This window comes from Alternaria arbusti (assembly GCF_024043155.1).
Source record: "Alternaria arbusti strain BMP 1465 chromosome Unknown scaffold_2, whole genome shotgun sequence".
Lineage (NCBI taxonomy): Eukaryota > Fungi > Ascomycota > Dothideomycetes > Pleosporales > Pleosporaceae > Alternaria > Alternaria arbusti.
The window spans coordinates 2,339,676-2,364,168 of record NW_026249942.1 but is presented as its reverse complement, the minus strand read 5'-3'; the positions used below and the strand labels follow the sequence as shown (position 1 = coordinate 2,364,168).

At 52.2% G+C, this 24,493-nt stretch overlaps 10 protein-coding genes across 10 annotated transcripts; 6 read left to right on the top strand and 4 right to left on the bottom strand.

The window, feature by feature from the left end:
• Positions 1-1,599: 1,599 nt before the first annotated feature.
• On the top strand, positions 1,600-2,296 carry J4E86_002397 (uncharacterized protein; the record flags this gene model as incomplete). Its single annotated transcript, XM_051442957.1, has 2 exons — positions 1,600-2,196; positions 2,258-2,296. The coding sequence occupies 2 exons, from the start codon at positions 1,600-1,602 to the stop codon at positions 2,294-2,296; spliced, it is 636 nt and encodes a 211-aa protein (XP_051306545.1).
• Positions 2,297-2,404: 108 nt separating this feature from the next.
• On the bottom strand, positions 2,405-3,915 carry J4E86_002396 (uncharacterized protein; the record flags this gene model as incomplete). The annotated part of the gene is made up of 2 exons (XM_051442956.1): positions 2,405-3,745; positions 3,796-3,915. 2 exons carry the CDS (start codon positions 3,913-3,915, stop codon positions 2,405-2,407), a joined length of 1,461 nt encoding a protein of 486 aa, XP_051306544.1.
• Positions 3,916-4,299: 384 nt separating this feature from the next.
• On the top strand, positions 4,300-5,732 carry TUF1 (translation elongation factor Tu; the record flags this gene model as incomplete). Its single annotated transcript, XM_051442955.1, has 3 exons — positions 4,300-4,468; positions 4,517-4,545; positions 4,599-5,732. 3 exons carry the CDS (start codon positions 4,300-4,302, stop codon positions 5,730-5,732), a joined length of 1,332 nt encoding a protein of 443 aa, XP_051306543.1.
• A 3,443-nt stretch (positions 5,733-9,175) lies between these two features.
• J4E86_002394 (uncharacterized protein) lies at positions 9,176-11,482 on the top strand (the record flags this gene model as incomplete). The annotated part of the gene is made up of 3 exons (XM_051442954.1): positions 9,176-10,201; positions 10,253-10,359; positions 10,408-11,482. The coding sequence occupies 3 exons, from the start codon at positions 9,176-9,178 to the stop codon at positions 11,480-11,482; spliced, it is 2,208 nt and encodes a 735-aa protein (XP_051306542.1).
• Positions 11,483-11,833: 351 nt separating this feature from the next.
• J4E86_002393 (uncharacterized protein) lies at positions 11,834-12,805 on the bottom strand (the record flags this gene model as incomplete). Its single annotated transcript, XM_051442953.1, has 1 exon — positions 11,834-12,805. One exon carries the CDS (start codon positions 12,803-12,805, stop codon positions 11,834-11,836), a length of 972 nt encoding a protein of 323 aa, XP_051306541.1.
• Positions 12,806-13,735: 930 nt separating this feature from the next.
• Positions 13,736-14,323, top strand: J4E86_002392 (uncharacterized protein; the record flags this gene model as incomplete). Its single annotated transcript, XM_051442952.1, has 2 exons — positions 13,736-14,155; positions 14,225-14,323. The coding sequence occupies 2 exons, from the start codon at positions 13,736-13,738 to the stop codon at positions 14,321-14,323; spliced, it is 519 nt and encodes a 172-aa protein (XP_051306540.1).
• Positions 14,324-15,144: 821 nt separating this feature from the next.
• J4E86_002391 (uncharacterized protein) lies at positions 15,145-16,721 on the bottom strand (the record flags this gene model as incomplete). The annotated part of the gene is made up of 3 exons (XM_051442951.1): positions 15,145-15,774; positions 15,830-16,212; positions 16,262-16,721. 3 exons carry the CDS (start codon positions 16,719-16,721, stop codon positions 15,145-15,147), a joined length of 1,473 nt encoding a protein of 490 aa, XP_051306539.1.
• Positions 16,722-17,938: 1,217 nt separating this feature from the next.
• J4E86_002390 (uncharacterized protein) lies at positions 17,939-19,746 on the top strand (the record flags this gene model as incomplete). The annotated part of the gene is made up of 5 exons (XM_051442950.1): positions 17,939-18,092; positions 18,142-18,209; positions 18,258-18,444; positions 18,493-19,542; positions 19,592-19,746. 5 exons carry the CDS (start codon positions 17,939-17,941, stop codon positions 19,744-19,746), a joined length of 1,614 nt encoding a protein of 537 aa, XP_051306538.1.
• Positions 19,747-20,781: 1,035 nt separating this feature from the next.
• On the top strand, positions 20,782-22,833 carry J4E86_002389 (uncharacterized protein; the record flags this gene model as incomplete). The annotated part of the gene is made up of 7 exons (XM_051442949.1): positions 20,782-20,958; positions 21,095-21,290; positions 21,375-21,594; positions 21,650-22,047; positions 22,098-22,163; positions 22,218-22,475; positions 22,532-22,833. 7 exons carry the CDS (start codon positions 20,782-20,784, stop codon positions 22,831-22,833), a joined length of 1,617 nt encoding a protein of 538 aa, XP_051306537.1.
• A 250-nt stretch (positions 22,834-23,083) lies between these two features.
• Positions 23,084-24,446, bottom strand: J4E86_002388 (uncharacterized protein; the record flags this gene model as incomplete). The annotated part of the gene is made up of 3 exons (XM_051442948.1): positions 23,084-23,846; positions 23,897-23,985; positions 24,036-24,446. The coding sequence occupies 3 exons, from the start codon at positions 24,444-24,446 to the stop codon at positions 23,084-23,086; spliced, it is 1,263 nt and encodes a 420-aa protein (XP_051306536.1).
• Between the last annotated feature and the right edge of the window lie 47 nt (positions 24,447-24,493).

Genomic DNA, 24,493 nt, shown 5'->3' with positions numbered 1-24,493 from the left:
TTCTAATCGCGTAATGTGGAAGAGGAGATAGCGTATAATTTTCAATGTCTGATGTTTGATGCACTAATGCGTGATAATGGGATGATGCACTTGTCTACGGAATGTGCAGGATGTAATGCTAGGTCTAATGCAGAATGCTCTGAGTCCAAACTTGAGTCCATGTGAATTGATTTTTAGCCGTCGCTCGACACAATACTCTGTGCAATGCAGACTTCGTCTTCGTACCATTGTTGATCAGCCCAGCCGGTCGTGGCTGCACAACCGTCCCATCACGGGCTCGCGGCGACTGCCCCACTTCGCTCCCGCCTGTCCACTGTCTACCAAACAACCTTATCTCAGCCTTGCCTCAATCATCACTATCACGGCACGAGCAATATACAAACCAAGCCTTCTAACCTCTGGATTACTCAACCTTCTCCACCATCGCAGCAGTACGACAAAGTGCATGCACAAGCTCGACGTCCAAGCCAAGCTTTTCCTGTTCAGCTGAACTGTTGAGCGCCATGGATAACGCCACCAGATGCGGACATGGGCCGATGACCACCCATTTCCCGGATGCGTAACGGACGGTCGCCGTTGCATGCGAGAGCGGGCCGCGTGGTGTCGCCGGATGGGGAAGTACCGCCGATGCGACTGCTTGCGAGCTTGGGGTGTGCCCAGCGTTGGCGGTACGCGATGGGCGCTTCGTCAAAAGGAATGCGTATCGTCAAGTGCGGTAAAAGTAATCATAATGCACTTAGGCTGATACATCGTACTATCTAGTTCTTACAGGCATGTCTTGGCGGTACGTTTGCTTACTGATATTCATCTAGTCAAGTTCACTCGGGTTAGAGATACATCGTTTGTGTAGGTTCTGCTGTTGACGAGCAATACAACTCTAGCTCACCAAGGGAAGAATTTGACATCCCTGATACTACATCAATGTTGGGTTGTCTACTTTGTATGTCTTCATCTCAACGTAGGCCGCAGACCTGTTCAGCGCCTTCCTTGTACACGGTGCCCTGGTCGTTGTACCCCGCCAATCATGCCGCCAAGGAACGGCCCACATGAATGTCGCTTCCACCTTGCCGTCCACTCCATTGAGCAAACATCTGACTCCACTGACATCTGATTCAATGACCGAAGCGGGACATGTTCCTACCATATGGCACCACGATGGCACGGAGCGAGGCGCGCTTCTCGCAGCTTCACCGACGTCGATGATCCAGAGGACAAGATATCGTCGCGATTGAGCGCTGGCAAGACGTTTTCCCACGAACCGAGCTGTGTTAGCGTAGGAATACGACATAATTAGATTATCTCAGCAATTTCACATTCTCTGCTCTAATCTTCTGGCCTTGACGTACAGCTCGGGATGCACCTACATATATCCATACAGCGTGTATCCCGGGAACGGCTCGGCTGCTCGTCAGAGTGTCCGCCCGCCACCCGTCCCAACCTCCCGAGAACCTACGTCTAAATATCAACTACAACCATTGAATTTTTGCTCCAAACCCGAAGGTTGCAATTGGCTAGTCAACTCTGACTTCTAATCACGCCCTCATTCTTCTAAACTACATCCATCCCACACTCACATCCTTGCTCCGTACCTGCATGAGCATGCGCATTGCAGTCCCATTACGCATTGCGGCTCTGCTCGCCCTGCCTTTTGTTTCCGCTCAAGATGATGCCAGCGCCTCAATCATAGCCCGCAATGCGAACACCAGCTGCCCCGATATATCCCCCGGGCCAGTTAGCTTCAGCGATGTAGCAGGCCTTTTCACCCTACAAGCCCACCCAGACCCAGTCGCAACAGAATCCATCCGCCAAACCCTCTCACTCTACGCACTGGCCATTGACGGCCGCAACTACGATATCCTCCGCAAAGTCTTCACCGCCGATGCCCGCGCCAACTACTCCGACCCCATCGGCGTGTTGAACGGTGTTCAAGCCATCATCGATAACCTAGCACCCGGTCTAAGCACTTTCGTATCTACACAGCATCATCTTGGCACGCAGATGATTCATATTTGCGGTCCTACCAGTGCTGTTTCTGTTACGTACTTTCAGGCTACGCACTACTTCACGCCGTATACTGGCGTTCAGAACCCCGTGGATAATAGTAAGGTGTTGATTGATAAGGCTCAGTATCAAGATTCCTGGGCGAAGCAGAAGGATGGGATTTGGAAGATCATCAATCGCAATTTGGTGCGAATGGTACGTGTTGCAACATGTGTGTTTGTGACGAGTTCGCTTTTGCTGACGGTGTATTGGATAGGGTCCTGCTACGTTAGACGGCGGCTTTCCCCCGTCATGACATGTAGTATGAAGCGAGTATTGTACGTTCCAATAACAAATCTGTCTTCAATCGAGGCAAGTAGCTATAAATTGCATGCAGATGTTTGACGCCTACATATTCAACCAACTATGCGTACCTCTCAAGTACTTCCGCAATCTTTTCCCGAACTCCTTGCTTACCCTCGTACTTTTCCAAAAGCTTAGCAACAACATCCTCCCTCTTGTTACCACCAGCTTCTCTCAAAATCTCTGACTCGCGGGGTAGCCCGATCCACGCGTGCGGGTACTCTCGGTAGTCCTTCTCGCTAATCAGAGGTAATGGTCCTTCGCTACTGTCTCGGAAGAAAGCATCAACGTCGCGGTTCTTGACGTCATCGAGGGTGTTGGGTTTCCAGTTTGGTCGCTCCTTCTTGCGCTCTACAAGGCGCGCGGTTACGCCCTCGACAAAATCGGGGTGGGCCATGAAGCGAGAGGCGATGTCGTATTCCTTTTGGAAGGTTTGGGCGATGGACCATTGGCGGCCGACGCGCATCTGACGGAGGGCTACGGCGACGGAGGTGGGTGACCGGCTGTGGATGGTCTGGATAGTCTTGTCTGCCCATGTCTGAATCTCTGAATCTTTGTGTCCTTTCTTGACTTCCTCAAGCGATGCCAAAATGTTCTGGATGCTAGGCATGTCCTCGTGGAAGACAGTGTCGATGACCTTGCGAAGTTCGCCGGAGATGTGCGGTCGCTCGGCGGGTAGTCCAGTGCTGAACTCTTCAATTGTGGAGTTGATGATCTTGAAGCGCTCGTCAAGCTTCATGTAGTCGGGGAATTGCAATTCGGCAAGACGCGCCTCGAGTTGCTGGAGCGTGGAGGAGTGAATGTAGTGGGTCGCGATGCCGTGGTAGAAGGCGTCGACGCCCTTGAGTTGTTCGGATGTGAGGGCAAGGTAGGTGCCAACAGCGCCTTCCATGCGAGGAAGGAAGAAGGACGCGCCGACGTCTGGGAAGAAGCCGATGGTCGTCTCGGGCATAGCGAAGAGGGTGTTCTCGGTTGCGATTCGGAAGGGAGCGTGTATCGAAAGTCCAACACCACCTCCCATTGTGATACCGTCCATGAAGGCGACGTAGGGTTTCGAGTAGGTTGCGATGAGGTGATCCAGCTTGTATTCCAGCCCAAAGTAGTCTGAACTGTTCTGCTGTCCCTGGGGCCCTTCCTTATTCCACTTCGCCAGTGCTGCGACATCTCCTCCGGCGCAGAAGGCGCGACCGTTGCCCTTGATAATGACGACACCTGCCAATTCCGACTTTGCCCATTCCTGCAACCTCGGTATGATCTTGCGGGCCATGGAGCCATTGAGCGAGTTCAGCTTCTTCGGTCGGTTGAGCTCGATGCTGCGGACGCCGTAGTTGTTGGTGAAGATGACATCGTCGGGGTCGTCGTCTTGCTGCGCTTTCAGGAGGTCTGCGGTGGGTGTGGCATACTACGCGATTGTTAGGTGTGAAGGCGTGGTGGGCTGGAGGGGTGCTGTACCTTTCGCGACCCGCTCATCCAGGCGGGATTTGTGACCTTGGCGCGCAATGGCATGGTATTTACCGTGCTTATCCGCGAGACGCTGCTCAGCGGCGTCCTTGTTAATGTGCGGAGAGACATGGTGATGTAGGTGAAATGCGCGCCAATGATGCAACTTTCACAGTTTCCGCCGAACGAACCTCGGGTATTCGCGTGGGCGTATCGTTTGGAGTAAGCGTCAACAACGTCAATTGATGGCTTTTGAGGCAATGAAAGACACGGTAGACCCTCCCAAGAAACGCTGAATAGAAAATGATACAACGTCACCAGGAAATGTTCTCCGCCCGCAGTGCTCCATCGCTCCTTCTCAAAGTTGTCGAGCTCGGATCTCCCCCTCACATGATTGGCCGATACGCTACCATGTCGCGCTAAGAAAATGATTTGAGCCTCGCCATCTCGAGACACCACCGCCATCTCAAGCAATCGCATCCCCTCGCTTCTCTGCATCGTGTGATCGGGTCAATCATGTCGAGCTTTTCCAGAGTTTTCCTGCGCACCTCGCGCTCCGCCCTCCAGTACCAGCGTGGCGTGTCGCCCGTGCAAAATGCTCTGGGCGCGCAGGGCACGATGAGGTGGATGAACGGCGTACGGAACTACGCCTCTTTCACACGAGACAAGCCCCACGTCAACATTGGTATGCATTCTGAGATAGTATACCTACGTTCATGCTAATAGACATCAGGTACCATTGGCCACGTTGACCACGGCAAGGTACAACGCCTCTCGCCCCGCCTCCCACGCTCATGACGACTGATACGCTATAGACTACCCTCACAGCCGCCATCACCAAGCGACAAGCAGAGAAGGGCTACGCCAAGTACCTCGAATACGGTTCCATTGACAAGGCTCCCGAAGAGCGAAAGCGTGGTATTACCATCTCGACCGCCCACATCGAGTACCAGACCGACAACCGCCACTATGCCCACGTCGACTGCCCCGGTCACGCCGATTACATCAAGAACATGATTACTGGAGCTGCCAACATGGACGGTGCTATCATTGTCGTCGCCGCCTCCGATGGTCAAATGCCCCAGACCCGTGAGCACTTACTCCTCGCCCGTCAGGTCGGTGTCCAGAAGATTGTTGTCTTCGTAAACAAGGTCGATGCTGTCGACGACAAGGAGATGTTGGAGCTCGTCGAGATGGAGATGCGTGAGCTCCTCAGCAGCTACGGTTTCGAGGGTGACGAGACGCCCATCATCATGGGCTCCGCTCTCTGCGCCATCGAGGGCCGCCAGCCTGAGATTGGTGTCACCAAGGTCGATGAGCTTTTGGAGGCTGTCGATGCATGGATCCCCACCCCCCAGCGTGAGACCGAGAAGCCCTTCCTCATGGCTGTTGAGGATGTCTTCTCCATCGCCGGTCGTGGTACCGTCGTTTCTGGCCGTGTCGAGCGCGGTATCCTGAAGCGTGATGCCGAAGTCGAGCTTGTCGGCAAGGGTACTGCTCCCATCAAGACCAAGGTTACCGACATTGAGACCTTCAAGAAGTCGTGCGAGGAGTCGCGCGCAGGTGACAACTCCGGTCTTCTCCTCCGTGGAGTTAAGCGTGATGATGTTCGCCGTGGCATGGTTGTTTCCGTACCTGGGCAGGTCAAGGCCCACAAGAAGTTCCTCGTCTCCATGTACGTGCTGAGCAAGGAGGAAGGTGGTCGTCACACTGGCTTCGGCGAGAACTACAGGCCCCAAATGTTCATCCGAACCGCCGACGAGTCATGCGCGCTTCACTGGCCAGAGGGCACCGAGGACGCCCACGACAAGCAGGTTATGCCCGGTGACAACGTCGAGATGGTCTGCGAACTCCACCAGCCCCACGTCCTAGAGACTGGCCAACGGTTCAACATGCGCGAGGGTGGCCGAACCGTCGCTACTGGTCTGGTAACGCGTGTTCTTGAGTAATTTAATCAAACTCAATGGGCCCGAAGAAGAGGCGAGCGTCTTCCGGGGCAGATACCCCGAAGTCTTCCTTGTAACATAATTGTGTTGGACATACCCCAGCTCTCCGCTTCTCGATTGACCTTCAATGTACTTTAGCAGCGCGCCAAAACGGATCTAGATGGGGGCGTTGAGTAACGATCAACATGGAACAATGTAATGACCTACCTTGACAATACCGTGCCTGCATCCCAGCTGAACAGTCACCAGGTCTTGCTTCAGAAGTTGTTGATTTGTCGTCACTCCGCTATTGGCCCGCGATGGAAAGCTTGGCATCCGAGTTCCCCCACTTGCCGTTGCTAGTGAACGCGCTTTCTCCATCTTCAACCCCACCCTGATCACCACCAGTCGTACCGTACACCAGTCCGGTGGTCTTTGACCCCTTCATACTACGATGATGGCATTTACGAAACGTAAACCAACGTGTAGAGGGTCGGCCTTGCTTCTATTATGCTGTACACTGCAGGCGGAACCGGCCCATCTGATATCACTGCAGGGGCCGGACCGAATCTCTTACGCCCCTGATGCTGCGTCGTTCACATCAGTCTGTCTCATCGGCTCTACTATCGGGGAAGGCAGCACGTAGCCGCCAAAATCGGATGCGCTGTTATATGTCTTCAGGGATAACCTAGAATCATCGTCGATATCGCTCCTGCATGCATACGCTACATGTGTGCAACATGGTCTTCTCAATCGACCATGCGCCAGGAACTGTTCGTATGGTTCGATCACTGTACATACTGCGCAACTCTCGATGAAACTAGGCTTGCTTTCTGGCACAACGTCGCGAGTTCAGTATCTGTGTTGGTTGATTGAACAGCTCATGGCTGCAGAGCCAAATCGGCTTTCAAAACCCGACAAAAATCACGATCCATTGAACATATTCAGATACACCAGACTATGAGCTATATGGTTAAGCTGTCACGAGAACGACCCCAACACGCTGTAAGGGGTGAAGATATCTGCCATGGGAGTTTCGCAACACTGGGCGATCTGAAGACCCGGTAGGGCTCGGGTCTTCCCGATGACGACAGGACCACGACGAACAATACATGTATCTCGCTGGTACCAATGTACCGACGCTGTTTACAGACTTTCCCGCTCATGTCAGGCTGAGCTTTGCTCGCAGCAACTGCGCCTCTGCATCAGCACGTCCAAGTGGGCTAGTACCCATTGGTCAAGCTGTACAGGACAGATACGACGAACCCGATGTATCTACTTCTACTGGTGCGTTGACCTGATCAGTAGCCTATTGAAATGGGAGGCCTCTTTTATTCCACCTCTCTAGGTCGAGTTATAAACGACGGCTTACTCTGGGGACACTCATTTTCATCGTCAGTGATTGGACCAAATGACGGATGTTCAACTCGGCCGAGGATCACAGTAGCTTCCGATACCAACCCCATGGGGTAATCCGGAATAGTCTGATCCACGTCGGGAATCTGCAGCTAAGAGGATATATCTGGGACTAGAAAAGACGCAAGGCTACTATTGACGATGACCAAGGTGTTCGAGCACGCTGTCTTGAGGTCTGAATGTAAAGCTGAGGCCAGCCGTCCGACCAGCAGTTAGTCGGCCCTCTTCTGGCTCCGCAACACGCGACGGCTCCCCCTCAATGAACTAGTTGGCATGGTCGGCTTTGCCAATGTTCCCTGTACCGACGAATCGTTCATCTCATCATTCAGCCGCGGCACTCCCAGGCTCTAGAATAGATTGGAGCTGTCGTCGTGGGTCACCGGGTTACTACAACACCGTATGTGCAGTACTGCCATTCGGAGACAAGGGCGGTTTATGCTTGGTCCTGCTGGTGTGGCATACAGCTGTGTTGTCAAGGTTGACTTCCTGTGTTCAGTAAAGCCATGTCGATCCAGTACCCATATGTTTGCAGCTGTCGCTATTCGGTTGTATACACATTTGAGAGTGCGACCTGGAAGCGGAGTCGCCTCTAGATAAGGACCGCCGGCATGTGTGGCCACGCACCCTTTCATCTCGACTGCAGCGCCTGATGCTGCGGTGCTGGGGTTGCTGCATCGTATCTACGGAAAGGCCCGACCTCAGGTCGCGTCTCCGGAAGGACCGAGTTCATGTGCACATGTAGGAGAGACATGTTTTCAGCTACATGATCTTAGCCACCAAGTGCAAAAGCGAGTGTCTCACTACATTGGACCTGCTTACCATGAGGAAAGGGCCAAGGACGAATTTCGGGGACCTGATTGAGCTGCTAACACACCTTATGGCTCATAGTCGCTCGTATATGCGATCATGTTGCAGCTGGCCAAGTTATCTGACTTCAGAACGTCGTACAGAAAAGAGAAACGATGCAACATTACTTGGGCACAGTCCAATCGCGCGACGTAAGTAGTGCTTACAGGCACCTGGCGTTGGACTCATTCTTGAGACAACCGGCCAAGTAACGAGAGCAGAAGACGGTCAAAAAGGATATTGTTGCTGCCTGTGCGCCTACTAAATTCCAGCTTCGTCAGTGTCTCACGAATATTGCCACGCCTGGTGCAGGGTGAGCCCGGCTTACATAACGTAGGTCCCTTTTGGCAAGTGCTTAGCCTTGCGGCTCCACCACGCCCCCTCGTGGGAATGGCGTTTGCCATGCTTGACTGGCCAGCACTAGCAAGCGGCGGCGGCCGGTGAGGCTGGAAAGTCAATTCGGCATCGTCTTGCGAGGCGAGACTGGCGTAGGTTTACAGCCCCAAGACCCTTGCCCCACTTGGCTCTTATCGCCTGAACCTGGCAGTAGCGGCCTAACCCGCCGCAACATACATGCATAGCCTTGAGCCTGCGAAGAAGAGCATGCGCCCTCAAATTGGACTGATGCGTCCTCTCGTTTCGCGCTAGCCATCAAAGTTGTCCCTCGGGATAATTTTGGCGACTTTGAGGTGTGTCGCTGAAGATCTTCACGCGTCACCGCACTCCAGGGCTGTCTTCGAGCTCAGCTACATCTTGTCATCAAGGTGCCAAGGAGGGGTATATATGGGTCCCGTCCCGTATGAGCTTAGCTCGGGGAACGCACATATACACGCTTACATCCCGTACATAGTACCTGGGTACGCCTTCGACATACCTCGTAATCATCGGTACATCGACTATACCTCCCAATCACATCACACTTTCAATGAGTCACCCCGGCCTGATTGCCTGCACCAGATGTGCCATCTCCAAGGCGCGATGCGACAGGAAGGTGAGTACCAAGCCGGAATGCACTTACTGAGCCATCAGTGCAAAATCTAATACAACCGCAGGTACCATGCTCACAATGCGTTGCAAGAGGCTACGTTTGTCAGCCTAGAACTACCTCGCGTAAGCCGCGAGTCCCTCGAAAATCGACAGCACGGAGTCAAGCGTCAACAAGCCCGACAAACACCAACTATTCCAACGGGAGCCATGTTCCCAACATGGATCAATTTACTGGATACGTGGTGCCCGAGAGCCAACCGCCGCAGAATAACGACATGCTTGCATTCGCCAACTCGACTTTACCCGCACCATCTCTAGATCTTGGTGGTTACGACGACTTTATGGGCTTCTCATATCCCGGTGCTCCAGCTAACGGTGAACCTATGGACACGTCAAACAACCTTTTTGCTTCGATATCGTCAATGGATATGCACCCTAGCGATCCCTTGTATCCGCCAGGCTGTGTAGGGGGAGGTCAAGGGCTTCAACTGCAAAACCATAATCTGTCACATGGACCGAACCAACCGCTGACACCGCCCGACACGATACATCGAGGGAGCACAAGCATAACAGCGAGCTCACCAGATTTACGAAACGCTTTCACACCAAAACAATATCCGCAGAAAGCTGTAGACAAATCTGCGGCATCGGATGATGTACTCGCGCAGATGGTGGACCTACTCGCACAGCCTACCGCATGGCAAGGGCTTGCGGAGAACGACAGCGAACCTAGCCAGTCTCTCTCACATGATGCCAGAGACCGGATTGTTGCGACTGTACAGATACTCTTGCAACGGGCACTCTGGAGCCGACAGTCTCCTTCAACATCAAGTCAAGGCCTCTTTGGACGCATCGTAGTCCTCCCACCCTCCAACGTTCTCATGCACTTTATTGAAACGTACGCAAACCGCATCGACTCCATTCAGCCCTATCTGGGTCTCGCTGGCTCCTCAAGCATCAACGTCACAGACATCTTGCAAGTCGACAAGGCCGATATTGGAATTCTGCTCATCATACTTCTCATCTCCCAAGGTGCGATGCTTACAGATCATTTCGAATCGCACGTCCTCGCCAACGGCTTGATAGAGATATGCAGGATTGCATTGGACGACGTTCTCGAGAGCCGGAGTATATCGCAACCAATGATCGGAGGAATCGCACTGCAGTTGCTTACACTCTGCGCACGGAGTGGTAAAGACTCTTTCGCTGCGTACGCCATGTCGAAAAGAGGGCAATACCTTAGTGTAAGTCATCAAATTTACGCGTGCGCTGGAAACTTGGACTAACTTTCACAGATGCTGAAGTGCACTGGCGTCTTACAGCCCGAACAGGCCGTGTATAATCCAAGAGCGGAGGGGCCAGAGATGTGGGAAATGTGGAAAGAGCAAGAGCAGCGTAATCGGTAAGACACATCTCACACTACCCGTCGACATCTTACTAACACTTCTAGCCACGCATATGCTTGGGTCTACGTAGACCTCGAGATCAGCTTGCTACACGACCTTCCACCGATACTCTCGATCAACGACCTGCAAGTACCCTTACCGCAAGACAACGAATTATGGCACGCCAAGTCATTCAATGAGTGGCTTGAGCATTCTGGAGCCAACGGCAACAAACCAGGACCCTGCAATGCCGCAAAGTTTGGTGCCTGGCTTGAGAAACAGGGTTCTGTTGGACCCCGCTCTGGCCACACGACTCCATCTCTCAACGGCCTTTTTCGAAGTTTCCTCCAGGGTCGGTTGGTAGTCGGCGATGACGTACCCTTACACCACCTTCGTCTCCTTCTGCACCCCATATTGGCCATGGTGCTCGAGCAACAACAACTTCTGCGCATTTTCGACGCCGACGAACCTTCAAACCGATACCGGGTGCTTTCCAAGATCAAGATCCTAGGCCGTTTGCAGGAGACGCAAGATTTACTCCAAGATCTGGCAACGCTTCTCTCGCGGTCAAAAGCTTCTTCCAGCAAAGATGACGAGGGTGAAGTAACCCCCACCGACTGTGTCAGCATGATAATGCTCCATCTGGTTAGCCTGAACGTGTTCACCAGCATCCCCGAGATTGAGAAATGCGCCAAGGAAGAGCCGCCCATGTCAGACACGGCCCGTGCGGACATGTGGCGGTGGGCACGTCATCCCGAAGGAGAGAGATACGTGCTGTTCCATGCCGGCCAAATCTTCAGATTGATCGACAGATCGTCCTTGGACGCACGGCCAACCTGGTGGCCGGTAGCTTTGTATCGTGCGGCCATGTCTTGTTGGTCTCTCCGATCTTGGGACCGAACCTCTTCATCGGCGGCGGTTGAGTGTGGCATTGATGCCCTATTACCCTCGGAGGAAGAGTGCTTCCTCAACACTACTACTGGCACACCTGTCGTCACACTCGATGATAAGAGACGGTTGCCCATTCTTGAGGGGAATAACAGCTTGCAGTACTGTATCAGCAAGCTGGAGAGTCACCCTACACATTGCTCACGTAATGTCATCGAAAAGGCTCGCTACTTCTTGACTAGATGGAGTTGATGGTGTTAATGATCATGTAAATATGGCGCAGGCGTCTAAAAGCAGGTATGGGATATCGATAGAACAGGATTGTCAGGAACATCACTTGGCTGCCGTTGACGAAGAAGCTTGTCTCGTCTTGACTGTGCCGTTGCAACAATAGAATACCCCGATGAGTTTCACCACAATCACGTCCACACTTCAACACGATCCATGACAATATGTACGTGGACGTCCATCTCAATACGATACAGCGCGGATAACATCCATATTCATCTGGTTGACTGATGACAGCCTTACACAGTATCTAAATCCCACCAATCCAACTACCAGTGCATCATGCGAGCAAGTGCCACAATCATAAACTAGGCTTCACAAATTTTGAGTGACACCAGGGCTCGCCTTCTCCAGTATCGCCGACAGCTCCTCCCAAATCCTCTTCCCCAGCTCCGCGCCTTCCTCACTCCTCGCCAGCGGCGACGGCTCCTCCACATGATCGTCCAAGATATACTCTCCCCGACTCTCCGGCAGCGCCGTCGCATTCACCAGCAACCGACTGCCCACATCGACCTGGCGACCCAAGACCTTCTTAAACACCACAGGCGCCATACCCATATCCTTGACCAAATCGGACTTGCAAAGACCAGGCGTAACGCAGTTGATAACGACAGGTTCCTTCTTCTTGTCCTTGATGATGACTTGGGTCAAGTGACGAACGAGGAGGATCTGCATGAGTTTGGAGACGTTGTAGCGATCGGCCATGTCGGCTTTCTTCTCGTCATCTAGCTCGTCGAAGATGCTGTCTGCCTTCTTCTGCGGGAATTGCGTCCAGTGGTGGACTTCGGAGGTGACGATGGTGAGATACGGCTTCGTCTTGTGTATTTCCGCTGTTCTCCGCAGAACGGGGAGTAAGAGCAGAGCGAGCATGAAGGTTGAGATGACGTTCACTGTGATATGTGCTTCATGACCCTCAATTCTCTCGAATTTCCCCTGTGCTATTCCCGCATTCTCCAACACAATGTCAATGCAAGGTAGTGTCTCGCATTTCTTCGCAAACGCCTTCACGCTGGCATACGACGAGAGATCCAGTTCCCAGACTTGCAGTACGCCGGTGCGCTTCGTCGTGGCTTCGATGTCGCGTTGGGCGGCTTCGCCCTTGGAGCGCGTGCGGCATGCAATGATGACGGTGGTTGCGCCGCAGCGGACAAAGTGCCGTGTTGCTTCTAGGCCGAGGCCGCTGTTGGCGCCTGTTACGATGACGGTCTTGCCGGTGAAGGTCTCCGGCTGAGGTACCTTGGGCGTGTAGAGGAGTTGGGACTTGAGGAAGGCAGGGAATGAGGACATGATTGGTGAATGTCGCGCCGAAGCAGCTATACCGCTAGAGGGAAATGCTTGGTGGAGAGTAGAGTGGGTAGGTAGGAAGTGAGGTGAGATTGGTAGTCTCTCGTCTTTCGTGCGCGTAGTTCAAGTCAGGCCAGCAATCTTGATGATTTGGGGGTTGATATGAAGCGGAAATACGATGGCACAAGTAAGCGCTTCACAATCCAAGAACAATTACTGACGTCAAGGAACGCACAAGAACGGCGCGTGCACGACAGGAATTAGTCATCTCGGTGTCCGGTGTTGCGCGACGAACAGCGCACTCCTGCATTGTCGTTGGCGACATTTCCTTGAAGGATGCTGCGTGGGTAACGTTTGTTTGTAAACTTTGTACGGAACTCCGGACTAGCGCGTTATGTCGGGTCGAAGCGACCTTGGACGCATCGAATCAGGCGTCCCATCATCTTGGAATTAAGGTTTCTGCTCGCGAGTTACTCAGCTGAGAACGGGCCGAATCCAGTTTCAGCCTTAGCGCGGTTCTTGTCCGTGTTCGTGTGAAGGAGCAGCCTTGTGGTGGTTGGGCTTGGTAACGCGGTTCACCGGTTTAGATGGAACTCGGACGTGCGATGATAGGATTCTTGCTTACTTGATGCAGAATTTTTGGTCTGGAAATCCGACGTGTCTAGGTGCCGATAGTTAGAGAGCCGCCGGCGTAGGAGCTTCGATGAGGAGGAGACGAAGTGCGTGGATGGAGTTCGGTGATGTTTGCGGAAGAAGAGCGATGGGCGTTGGTGGAGAGATACACAGAGAAGCTACGATGAAGATAAAAGCATATATTGCATCTCGCTCACATCAACGCCACCATCAACAAAGATCTAATTTTCGTCTCTCATCGTCTTGCCATAAACCAATTTCTGCTATTCGCATCCCTAAGTCTGGCAATCCTCATCCAAGATGTTGTCCTTTGCCCACCTACAATTTGGCACTCTTCTTCAAGCCACCTTCCTCCTCGGCATGAACACAGCCCTGTCAACCATCTCCATCCCCTCCATCCTAGAGTCTCCATCTCCAATCCTCGCAATCCGGCAATGGCACTACCAGTTCCGCGCCGCGCAAGTCCCTGCGACTTCGCTCTCAGCATCCAATCTCATCTTGTCCGCCATCATGACATACGGTTCCTCCACCAAGCAAGGACTTACGGGGAAGACCACTATCATCTATGGCGTTAGCAGCGTGCTGGCGTTCCTGATCTTCCCATTCACACTTCACTACATGAACCCAGTGAATGATGTGTTGATCGAGAAGTTTAGGGCGCAGAAGGACTTGCATTATGCGGACCTACCAGAGAAGGGCAGGGGAATGCAGACGGCTAGGGTGAGTTCCCTATACCTTCGGTGTTGTTCGTGTACGCCAGATGCAAGAGATCCTAACGCCGTGTTGTAGGATCACGATAAGATCGCCTACTGGGGCTACTTGAACCGTGTGAGAATTGTGCTTTATGCTGGGTTCGTGGCTTGCAATGCTGCTGCTATTCTGGTCTAGAGACAAGCACACGGAGGAAGATGATTGGGAACGGGTAATGCCGAGTGAGATGGTATTGATTTGGCGGGTATGTTTCGGCAGCCAGATGCAGGCGTGTTGAGCTGGCGTTACGGAGGCGAGAGCATATCAACGAGCTCTGCGTTGAAGATGCGGAGTATTGAAAGGCATCAAAGGTAGTGGGAATATTGGCGTGGGTATTAGCTGGCGACATGTCGATTCTGCGCAGATGAAATGTCCAATTTCTTTCCCGAGCATCGAGTATTGTAGTGAGCATGATGTACATTCATGTCAATATCAATGAAACGCGTCGGACGTGTCGCCTCTAGAGTCATTCATGCCACTTTTCTCTACATTCTCATCACCCGTTGTCTCTTTCTTCTCGTCTACAGCCGTAACAAAAGTGGCTAGTGCTTGATCTGAACTTTCGGTTGTCGAAGATTGTTGATACATCTTCTCGCGCTTCGATATACTTTGTTTTGCCTTTCGCCCTCAATTCTCACCGAGCGAACTACTGTAGGCTTCAGATATTCAGCGGTTTTGTTCGATAGGAGGCAGCGGTTCTTCATGCTGTTCGAATAAAGTAGCCTCCCATAAATCGACAGCTGTCAGTTCAACTCTCGTGCCACACCTTTTCACCGCATCACGGAACATCGATATTGAGTCGTAGCAAGACATGTGCTGATGATTAAGAAATGATGGATACGATGTTTGATAGAACCATAGATTATGTACAACTCGATGGGACTGAGAAAACCGACGAGGCCGAGAACCAAGCTGAGAAAGGCAAGAGCACCTAGCCCTAACTGTGGCGAAATGGAACATTATACGAAAGAGTTGAAGTGGTTGAACAAACCCTTCGGGTCATACTTCTTCTTCAGCAGCCTCAGTCTTGGAAGTTTCGTCGCGCCATACACTTGCTCCGGCTTCTCGTCGCCACGTGCGTAGTTGGGAAACACATTGCCATCGGGGTTTCCGCACGCTGTCATCAAATCGGTGCGCATCTTCGCGGTGAACGTGTCGACGGTGTTGGTCTGCTCCGCAGTGACATTGCCAGGTAGGTAAAAAGCGAAGAAGCCATAGGCTACAGTTTTGCGCCAAGCATAGGCTGTAGACTCATCGTCGATGCTTGCCGTTACGCCGAGGCCAAATTTCTCGATAATCCAGTTGGTATTATCGATTGCGGGGTTTGCAAGGAGGAAGTTGATGTATTTCGTGAATGTGTCGACCAGCGCAGGTACAGTGAGGTTGTTGAGCTGAAATCCCCACATGTCCGCGTCAACACCCTTCCGCTGAGCAAATATATCGCCGCCGAAGTTTGCTACGCTCACTAGCCGGTTGTAGGGTACGACCGAGATGTTACTGTAATATGGCTTCTGGTTGATGAACGACTTGATCGCGGCGTCGCCTTGCTGCTTGCTGCCGTAGTAAATGGCGGAGACATCGATTGTTGGCTTGACAATGTGTTAACAGAGGCCAAATATCCAACCAGACGTGGCTAGCACTTACGACCTTGTTCTTTATGGAGGATCCAATCGTTAATGCCAGCTTATCATCTTGCTTGCCTTGATAAGTCTGGAAGATTTCAAATATCGTGGCGTTCTTCTCAGCTTCAAACGACATGTCTGCATTGTAAACCATGCCATCATTGATTGTATCGTAAATGCGATAGGTCGCTGATGTGACCACACCGAAGTTGAAGCCCGCGCCACGCATGCCCCAGAAGAGGTCGGAGTTCTCAGTAGCCGACGCCGTTAGAATCTCGCCCGATCCGGTGACCATTTCCACGGAGAGTAGAGAGTCAATCAGGAGTCCGTGTTCACCAGTCAAAGGTCCTACACCCCCACCCAACGTGAGGCCAATGATGCTTGGCAGAGAAGTCCCACCAGAAGCTGAGGGCTTTGTCAGTAATCTAGGATGCCGACTATGTCGGAGACTTACGCATCATCTTGCCGGCCGCATACAGCGGATCGAACATATCATGAAACGTAGAACCGGCTCCAACGACCATGGTGTTGGTGGATGCGTCGACTTTAATCTTCTTGAAGTTGCGTAGATCAACATCGAGCGCATTGTGTAGGCCAGAAAGAGTGGTCGAGTACCCGTGGCCACCTCCGGTTGCTAAAAGAGGGACCTTGTTCTTGGTTGCATACCGCAAGATCGTCTGTACGTCTCTCGCTGTAGCGGGTTTGGCAGCAACGGCATAGGCTGGCTCGGCCTTATCGTAGATGCTCCATCGTTGCGTGAATTCAGTTGGGTAAGAGGAATCGGTGGTGAGAACGACGTGTGATCCATTAGAAAGGTTGGAGGACAAGTCGGTCTCGATCTGCTGTGTAGTGATGGCAATCACCTGTCGTGCAAGAACAAATGTGACTAGGACGAATAATGACAAGATACCCATAGCGAAGGGACGATGCAGCTAAACACTAGCAATGCAATGCATGTACAACAAGGATGAGGGAAGCAATGAATGTATCACGAGAAAACGTGGTCCTTCCGGTTTATAAGCTCTTGGAACCTCGCTCGGGCCTTGCTTCGGGTCATATTCAGACGATGGCAATTAAAAGCATTGGGAGTGAAGGGCAATGTCTCAGCGGCAAAGCCTCATCGACCCCAAATGCACATAATGCAGCGCGAAGAGCGGCCGTCTGAGATTCTCGAGCCGTAATCTAGCTGAACGCTTCAGCCACTGTTAGTAACCTGGACCTAGATCCCAAGCTAACGTCGTATTCCATGTACTGTTCATGCAAGCGGCTACTCAGCTCCAGCAGAGTGGGTACCGGGTCAGGCTTCAAAGCGCAACACAGCTGCCATCTGCCTCGCGCCTCCCCCCCGCTGCCTGATTATGATGAGACATGAAGATACGCGCTACACGAATCAACGTCTGTGGAAGCTGCGTGTACGGCGGAGGTCCGTGACGACGGGACGGGATCGCGTTGTCAGTGATGGATTCGCGCTCGGCGGTTTTAGAGCTTATTGTCTAGCGGACTCCCGCTGCGAACAATTCGTAGCCGGTATGGGTTTCGATCGAGTGGGTGGCCGAGCGAGCGCGAAATTGGGGGCTATGGTGCTGCTGTATAGGCTGTGACATGAGGCGTCGTCGTGGGTGGGAACAGATGGGATGTGGGAGACCCTGAGGATGCGATGGTTGGAGCTTGCCAAGACCGTTAGCGTGGAGCGCACGTGGTAGCCCACTTCACCTAGCTCCGGACTGACAAGATGAACCATGACCCTTACCCTTCCACTGCCACACCGAACGTGAGACGAAGCTCAGAAATACGATAAGCCCTTGAATGTAATACGGCTCTCCACCTGTAGAATGCCATCCGATCGGTGGTCGGCGGCCGCAGTACCGTTCTCAAGAGGAATCGAGCTCCGGGATGATGCATGCGCGTTCTGTATCGAACAAGCCATGATATGCTGATAGCGTTCACGAGACATGACGCTGAGGCAGGTCCGACAGGATGAGTGCGATGAATACATGGCAGTCCGGAGTTGAGGCGACAGTAGAGTTGGCCTGAAAACCATGAGAACCGTAGTTAAAAGCCCTGTGGACTGGCCCAAGGTTGGTATCAGTTCGACATTCCATTCAGCTGTCTTTTGTTGGCTCTAGCAATCATGATTGACGTGGGAGTTCAACCGCTCTCACAAGCCATGCTTTCTCTCTTCGTACCCAGCATCGCCATCAGTGTCATAGGTGCTTTTCTTCTAGCCGTTGTTCGTCTGTTCAGGCCGAAAAGGCCCAAGTACAAGCCGTTGCCGGGCCCCAAAGGTCAGTATCTATCGTCTGAAGAAAAATGCTTGCTGACAGTGCTATAAAGGTCTACCATGGATCGGACCTTTCCACAAGTTCCCTTCCAAGGATGTGTACAAGAAGTTTGCTGAATGGGTACGATCCCTATCGAGGCTTCTGACTATGTGACTAATATTAGTGCAGCACGAAGAATACGGTCCAATCTACCAATTCACTCTTTTCGGTGTGAAACACATTCGTGTCAACAGCGAGAAGGTGTGCCAGGATCTTCTCGCAAGACGTGGAGCATACTACTCCAATCGCGCGCCCACACCCAACATCCCAGGCGCTAAAACCGATGCAGAATATCTTCCTCTCTTAGACAACAATGGTAAGTATTCATCGAATCATCTTCGAGTGTGGCTGACAGATTATGCAGCGGCACTTACAAGACACCGTAAATTCGCTCACCAATGTCTATCCGAGACCTACAATTACGACATGTTCGGCTTCACGCACCTCGAGATCACGCGGATGATGGTCTCGTTGATGAAGGACAACCGCAACTACCCCGATCTCGCCGAAGAGTTCACCCATCGTATGAGCGCGCGTCTCGCCTGGGAAGACCCCAAGCTAAGTCGTGGATTGAACCGAAGCTCGGCTGGCCTACTTGCTGCCATATCTCCAGCAGGGAAGCTACCAAACAGGTTTCCAGTCGTTCAAAAGTTACCTAACCTGATCAATCCTTGGTATTGGCAGGAGAAGGCGCGCCATGATGCCCAAAGGGAATTTTGGGTCGGGGCCATGCAATCTGTTAAGGCCAAGATGAACGCTGGTATTCCCGGTCATTCCTGGTCTCGCACATTCTTCAAGGACAAGGAGCGCTTGAAGTTCCCCGATGGCGTCCCAGACGAGAAAGAGGGTGCTTTCGCGATAGGTATGCTTGCTATCACAGCATCACTACCCATGTCTTCGCCCATCCAGACGTACTACCTAGCTATGTGCCATTACCCCCATTGGCAGAAGCGACTACAAGACGAGATCGATGAGGTTTGCGGCCCTGACCGTCTACCCACATGGGCCGACGCACCGAAGCTTCCGGTTTTGAGAGCGATCGGCAAAGAGTTGATCCGATGGAGGCCGCCAGTCCCTACGGGCGTTCCTCACGAAGCTGAGAGAGATGATGAATACGATGGATACTTCATCCCGAAGGGCGCGCTCATTCATGCTACCGAGTGGGCACGTCGGAGTGACGAGTCCCTATACCCCAACCCGGAAGAGTTCAATCCAGATCGCTATCTGAACCCGAAATACCCTACTTACAAGGAGCCTCTGACCAAGTACCCCAATGTCATCAACCACCACGTCTTTGGGTATGGTCGTCGCAATTGCTTGGGTATGGAGATTGTAGACTACCAATTGGTCACAATCATGGGCTCTTTGGCTTGGGCATTCAACGTTACCAAGAAGAAGAATAAGATCGGCATTGGTATGCATCCCGCTTTTGGCACCCCGTTCTCATGCTGACATAACAACAGATATACCCATTCACACAGAAGACTGGACCGACTTGCTCATTACTCGGCCGGAGGTGTTCGTCTTCGACATCAAACCAAGAGATGCACACAAAGAGAAGAAGCTTGTGGCCATGTATGAGGAGGCTTTGGTGGAACATCCCGATCTTGCTATCTGAACAGCTCTTCTTCCGAAGACCTTTGTGGTCTCGTACACTACGCCCTTACTATCTACCATGCCGTTACGCCCCTTTCCCTTCCTGCTATAATGTGTCTTGATAGCTTCGCTCCTTGCGTACCAAGTATACTATTTTGTCTATCCTCCAAATATTGGTCCGCAATTTTCTCGTGCTAGTGTCTAATGAAAGATCGTGCGCGTTGCCCACGGATATGGCTACGCTTCACGAAAGCCTCTTCCTTCGTAGTCCTACTTAGTCCAAAGGTGTATACTACTGCGTAGAAGCATGCGCCATGTTCCCCACGTACGGATAACAAGACGTGGAATAGCGTGTACCACGCTCATGACTTTAGGAATGGGACACCGTTCAGCAAGTCATTCCATGACTTCTTTTGATATCATGTTGATGAAGTTGGCACATTGCCACTCATTATATCTATAAGCTTTCCACTACAAGTGTCGAATCAACACTTCAACATCCGTATATACTGCGATCTTGATGTTCAATTTCATCAGAAGCGCCCCAAGCATGTTGTCGTTTTCCAGTAGTGCATTGGTTGCAAGTTTGGCGTCATGCCACCGGCGCGTCGCGTCCAAAGCACGCGCCCCCAACCACCGCCAACATAAACAGGACATCCGTGAAACTTCGATGCAATCGCCATAGCTGACTAAAGACATGCGCGACCCCGATGCAGTAGCTAGCAATGATGTGAAGGACGCTGACAAAACACCGAGGCCTTCGTTGATGAAAGTGACGCTTGTCCGCTAGCGCCGACGGAACTCCGTGCAAGATCGGAAGCGACCAAGGAGGTCCTTCCCCAACGCACACCAAACACTCCAGCGGGCTCCTCGCATGAAGATTATTTTCGTCCGTCCTCGCACTTCGGGACTGAGGCCGTTTAGGGAGGTTGTTCATGCTGCGGCATGGTTGAGACTACTATTTGGCTAATAGCCTGCGACGTAAAGCGTCAGTACGACGACCATCAAGCATCGTCGTCTCTCTTCTCTTCATACCATCTGCTATAATCTTGCAAACATGAAGGAAGACGTTCTTAGACGCCCAGACGAGGAGAAGGACCTTCATTCCACCGAAGGGTCGCTCAATACAGGGTCGCTCAATACAGGGGAGGAGAAAGAAGAACTAGCGCACATCCAGTTGACGAAAAGACGATTCGTACTCGTACTCGTGGGCCTGGTCTTAGCTATTTTCCTCGTAAGTAACGTCTTTACCCATCAATACGAGAAACGTAAATTAACCCATCGCTGCAGGCTTCCCTCGACTTTGTAAGTGTTAACAAACAACTCCTCTTCTTCGACCTTTTCCAAGCAAGACCTAACCGAAAGCGCAGACCATCATCTCAACAGCCATCCCCAAGATCACCGATGAGTTCAAGAGTCTTCAAGACATCGGCTGGTATGGCTCAGCTTTCTTCATCACCACCGCTGCGACTACGGCTTTCTGGGGGCGACTATACACTTTCTTTCCGCTGAAGTGGACGTACCTCATCTCCATCTTCTTCTTCGAGTTGGGCAGTGTGATCTGCGGTAAGTTCATATCCTCTGATAGTTCTGAACACGAGCTCTTTCTTCCTTTGATATCAACACCATGCTAATGGTATACGTCAACAGGTGCCGCACCCAGCTCCGTGGCTTTGATCACCGGTCGCGCGATATGCGGTGTTGGTGCAGCTGGACTGTTTTCCGGCTCGTATACAATTATCGCCGTCTTAGTACCCTCAGCCGATCGACCCAAGTACAGCGGGTTGATGGGTGCAGCTTATGGTCTCGCCAGTGTCGTTGGCCCATTGATCGGTGGTGCTTTCACTAGCCATGTCTCATGGCGCTGGTGGTACGTTACGCCTCATCATAAAAGCCTTTGGAAGCTCATACTAACAGCCCCACAGCTTCTACATCAACCTTCCCGTAGGCGGTGTATCATGCCTTTTCATCCTCCTCTTCTTCGCCAACGAACCGCCCAAAACTCGCCCTGACTGGCGGGGCATGCTTCGCACACTCGATATGCCTGGTTTGATCCTCATCATCGGTGCAATCGTTTGCTTCATCCTCGCGCTGCAATGGGGAGGCATCTCGAAGGCTTGGAACAGCGGTGCTGTGATTGGTACCCTGGTAGCCTTCGTCGTATTGATGGCTTTGTTCGTCGTCGATCAGTGGTGGCTCGGCGAGAACGCCATGGTTCACAGCCTCATCACCCAGAGAAGAACTATCTGGGTCGGATCGATGTTCTCGTTCTTGATCAACTCTGCCTTCTTGGTCACGTTCTATTACTTACCCATTTACTTCCGTAAGTTCACTGAGCTGGTCGTTACGTCAACAATGACTAACCGTCGCCAGAATCCGTCCAGGGTGTCTCAGCAGCGTCAAGTGGTGTTCGCACTGTACCCTTTATTCTCGCAGTCAGTAAGTGAACCACCAACGTCCATTCTCTCCTTCGAATGCTTACAATGTTTGCAGCCATCTGCGTCGTGATCGTTGGCCAGATCATCACAAAGACCGGCTATGCATATCCATGGATGATTGGAGGAGCGGCCATCACAACCATCGGTGCCGGCATGATCTACACGTTCGATGTCGATTCGCCCGCCAAAGTCTGGATTGGGTACCAGATCCTCTGCGGTATCGGCATCGGGGTGAGCTTCCAAGTCCCTGTTATGCTCATCCAGGCGACCACGAAGGAAGTTGACGTGCCGTTGGCCACAGCCACACTTCTCTGTAAGCTGCGGTCCATATTGTTGCTGTCATTGACGCATTAGTGACGAGCGCTGCAGTCATCCAAACTCTCGGTGGCGCCTTTGGTGTCTCGTCCGCCCAAGCTGCGTTCCAGAACACGCTTCTCAAGCAGCTGCCCATCACAGCGCCAGGTCTTGACCCCCAGATCGTTCTGGATGCCGGTGCGTCCGAGCTCAAGACTCTGATTCCAGCGCAGTTCCTCGAGGGGGTTCTTGAGGCCTACGTCGCTGGTTTCCGTGAGTGTCTCATTGTAGGTATCGCGTTCGGTGGTGCCGCATTCCTCGCTGCTTTCGGCTTCCGCTACACAAACATCAAAAGGACGGCTGCATTGGAGGTGTAGAAGGAGAGTATGTCCAGGACGAAGTTGGGGAGAGGCGTTCTTTTCAATATAACTGATACCTCGACAAGGTTGTCAGTAGCATTGTACTATATTGTAATTAGCCCATCGTCGGTTACATGTGCTTGCGCGAGGCCAAATGTACTCTAAACACAAACATCCAAGGCGTCGACAGTTTCCGTATCAACTTGCGAGATGCATATATATATATGCGAGGTCTCCTGCAGGGCGCATAGCCAGTGGTGACAGGGCTTTATACAGGCCCACCAAAGGCATTCCACTGGCCGAGAGCACCCCAATCATCCGCAGCATCACTGAAGTTTCCATTTCCATTCCCGTTCATGCCAAGTGACATTCCCATGCCGGGAAATTCCATGCCTCCTTCAAAACCGTCCAACCCAGCGCCGGAGAAAATGTCCAGATCCAGGTCAAGTCCAAGCTGAGCACTCGCTGGGGTGATCTCTTCCGCCGGTCGGGTGTCCAAGACTGTATCAATGACCTTGGTGAAGATCTTGCTCGCCTTGCGAAAGAGGTTGTAGTTGGCTTCGCCGTGTCTAGCTCCAGAGTTTTCCATGTGTGCGGCCGAATCAAGATGTGATATGAGCACGCTGAGCATGCGAATAATCTCAGCGCGAGATATTTCAGCGGGGAATTGCTGGCCTGTTCGGTGTTGTTCGCGCAAAGCTGTAGCAAGTACCGACGCCGCAGGTACACCAAACAGGAGTAGGGCGTTGAGCATGTCGCGTTGAACGTCGTATGATCGATCGCGTATTCTACCCAAGGTAAGTGTATTGCAAAGAAGATCAACAGAGACGCGCAGTAGCGCAGTGTTGAGCGTCAATGGGCTGTAATCGAGCAGCTTTTGAATCATGAACTCGTTGTACCAATGCGTGAGGTGTATGATGGACAGCATCAGACAGATTACCGTGGGAACATCGTCTTCCCAACAGGTCTTCCAGTATCGCATATGTTTGGGTAGCGTCTCCCAGGAAGTGCGTACACGCTCGGATATATCTCTGCAAACTTGTTAACAGAAGCCAAAGTAGGGTCATCGTGGCATACGTACAGTAACTGAGCTTCCGCGTTTGCGTCTATCTTCACTAGCGAGAACTCCAGGATTTCTTCGCGACTTCGGAGGGATATATGACGTAAACGCTAATGTACGTTAGCTGAGGGAACGAAACCAGCCTAGGTGCAAGACTTACGATCCAAGACGCTCTCAACCATCTGCCTTTGGTATTCCAACCGTCTTCGTCCAACGCTGCGATGGCAGAATCCAAGGTCGCCTGGTCACCGGTGACTTCATTATCGGCCAGGTCGAGTGGAAGCTCGATGTCAGTGTGTCTCTTGCTGATACGTATCGGACGGCCAAGGAAGGTAGATATCGACTTGTCCTGGTTGTATGCTGAACAGAAAACCCTACGGCGTGTTTCCGTCAACCATTTCGGAGCATGAGCGCACTTCTTCTCTTGATGTATACCTAGTGCATATATCTGTGTCGACAGTTCGCCTATCCGTCGCCAGCTGGGTGGGCCTTGGTAGCCGCAGATCATGATTGTAAATAGGTAGTTTTCGTAATACATCCAGATCGTTATGTCGTTGACTGTCGCAAGCATCGTCGTGAGAAAAAGACAGGTCGTACTCGCGCGAAGTAGCTCATCGG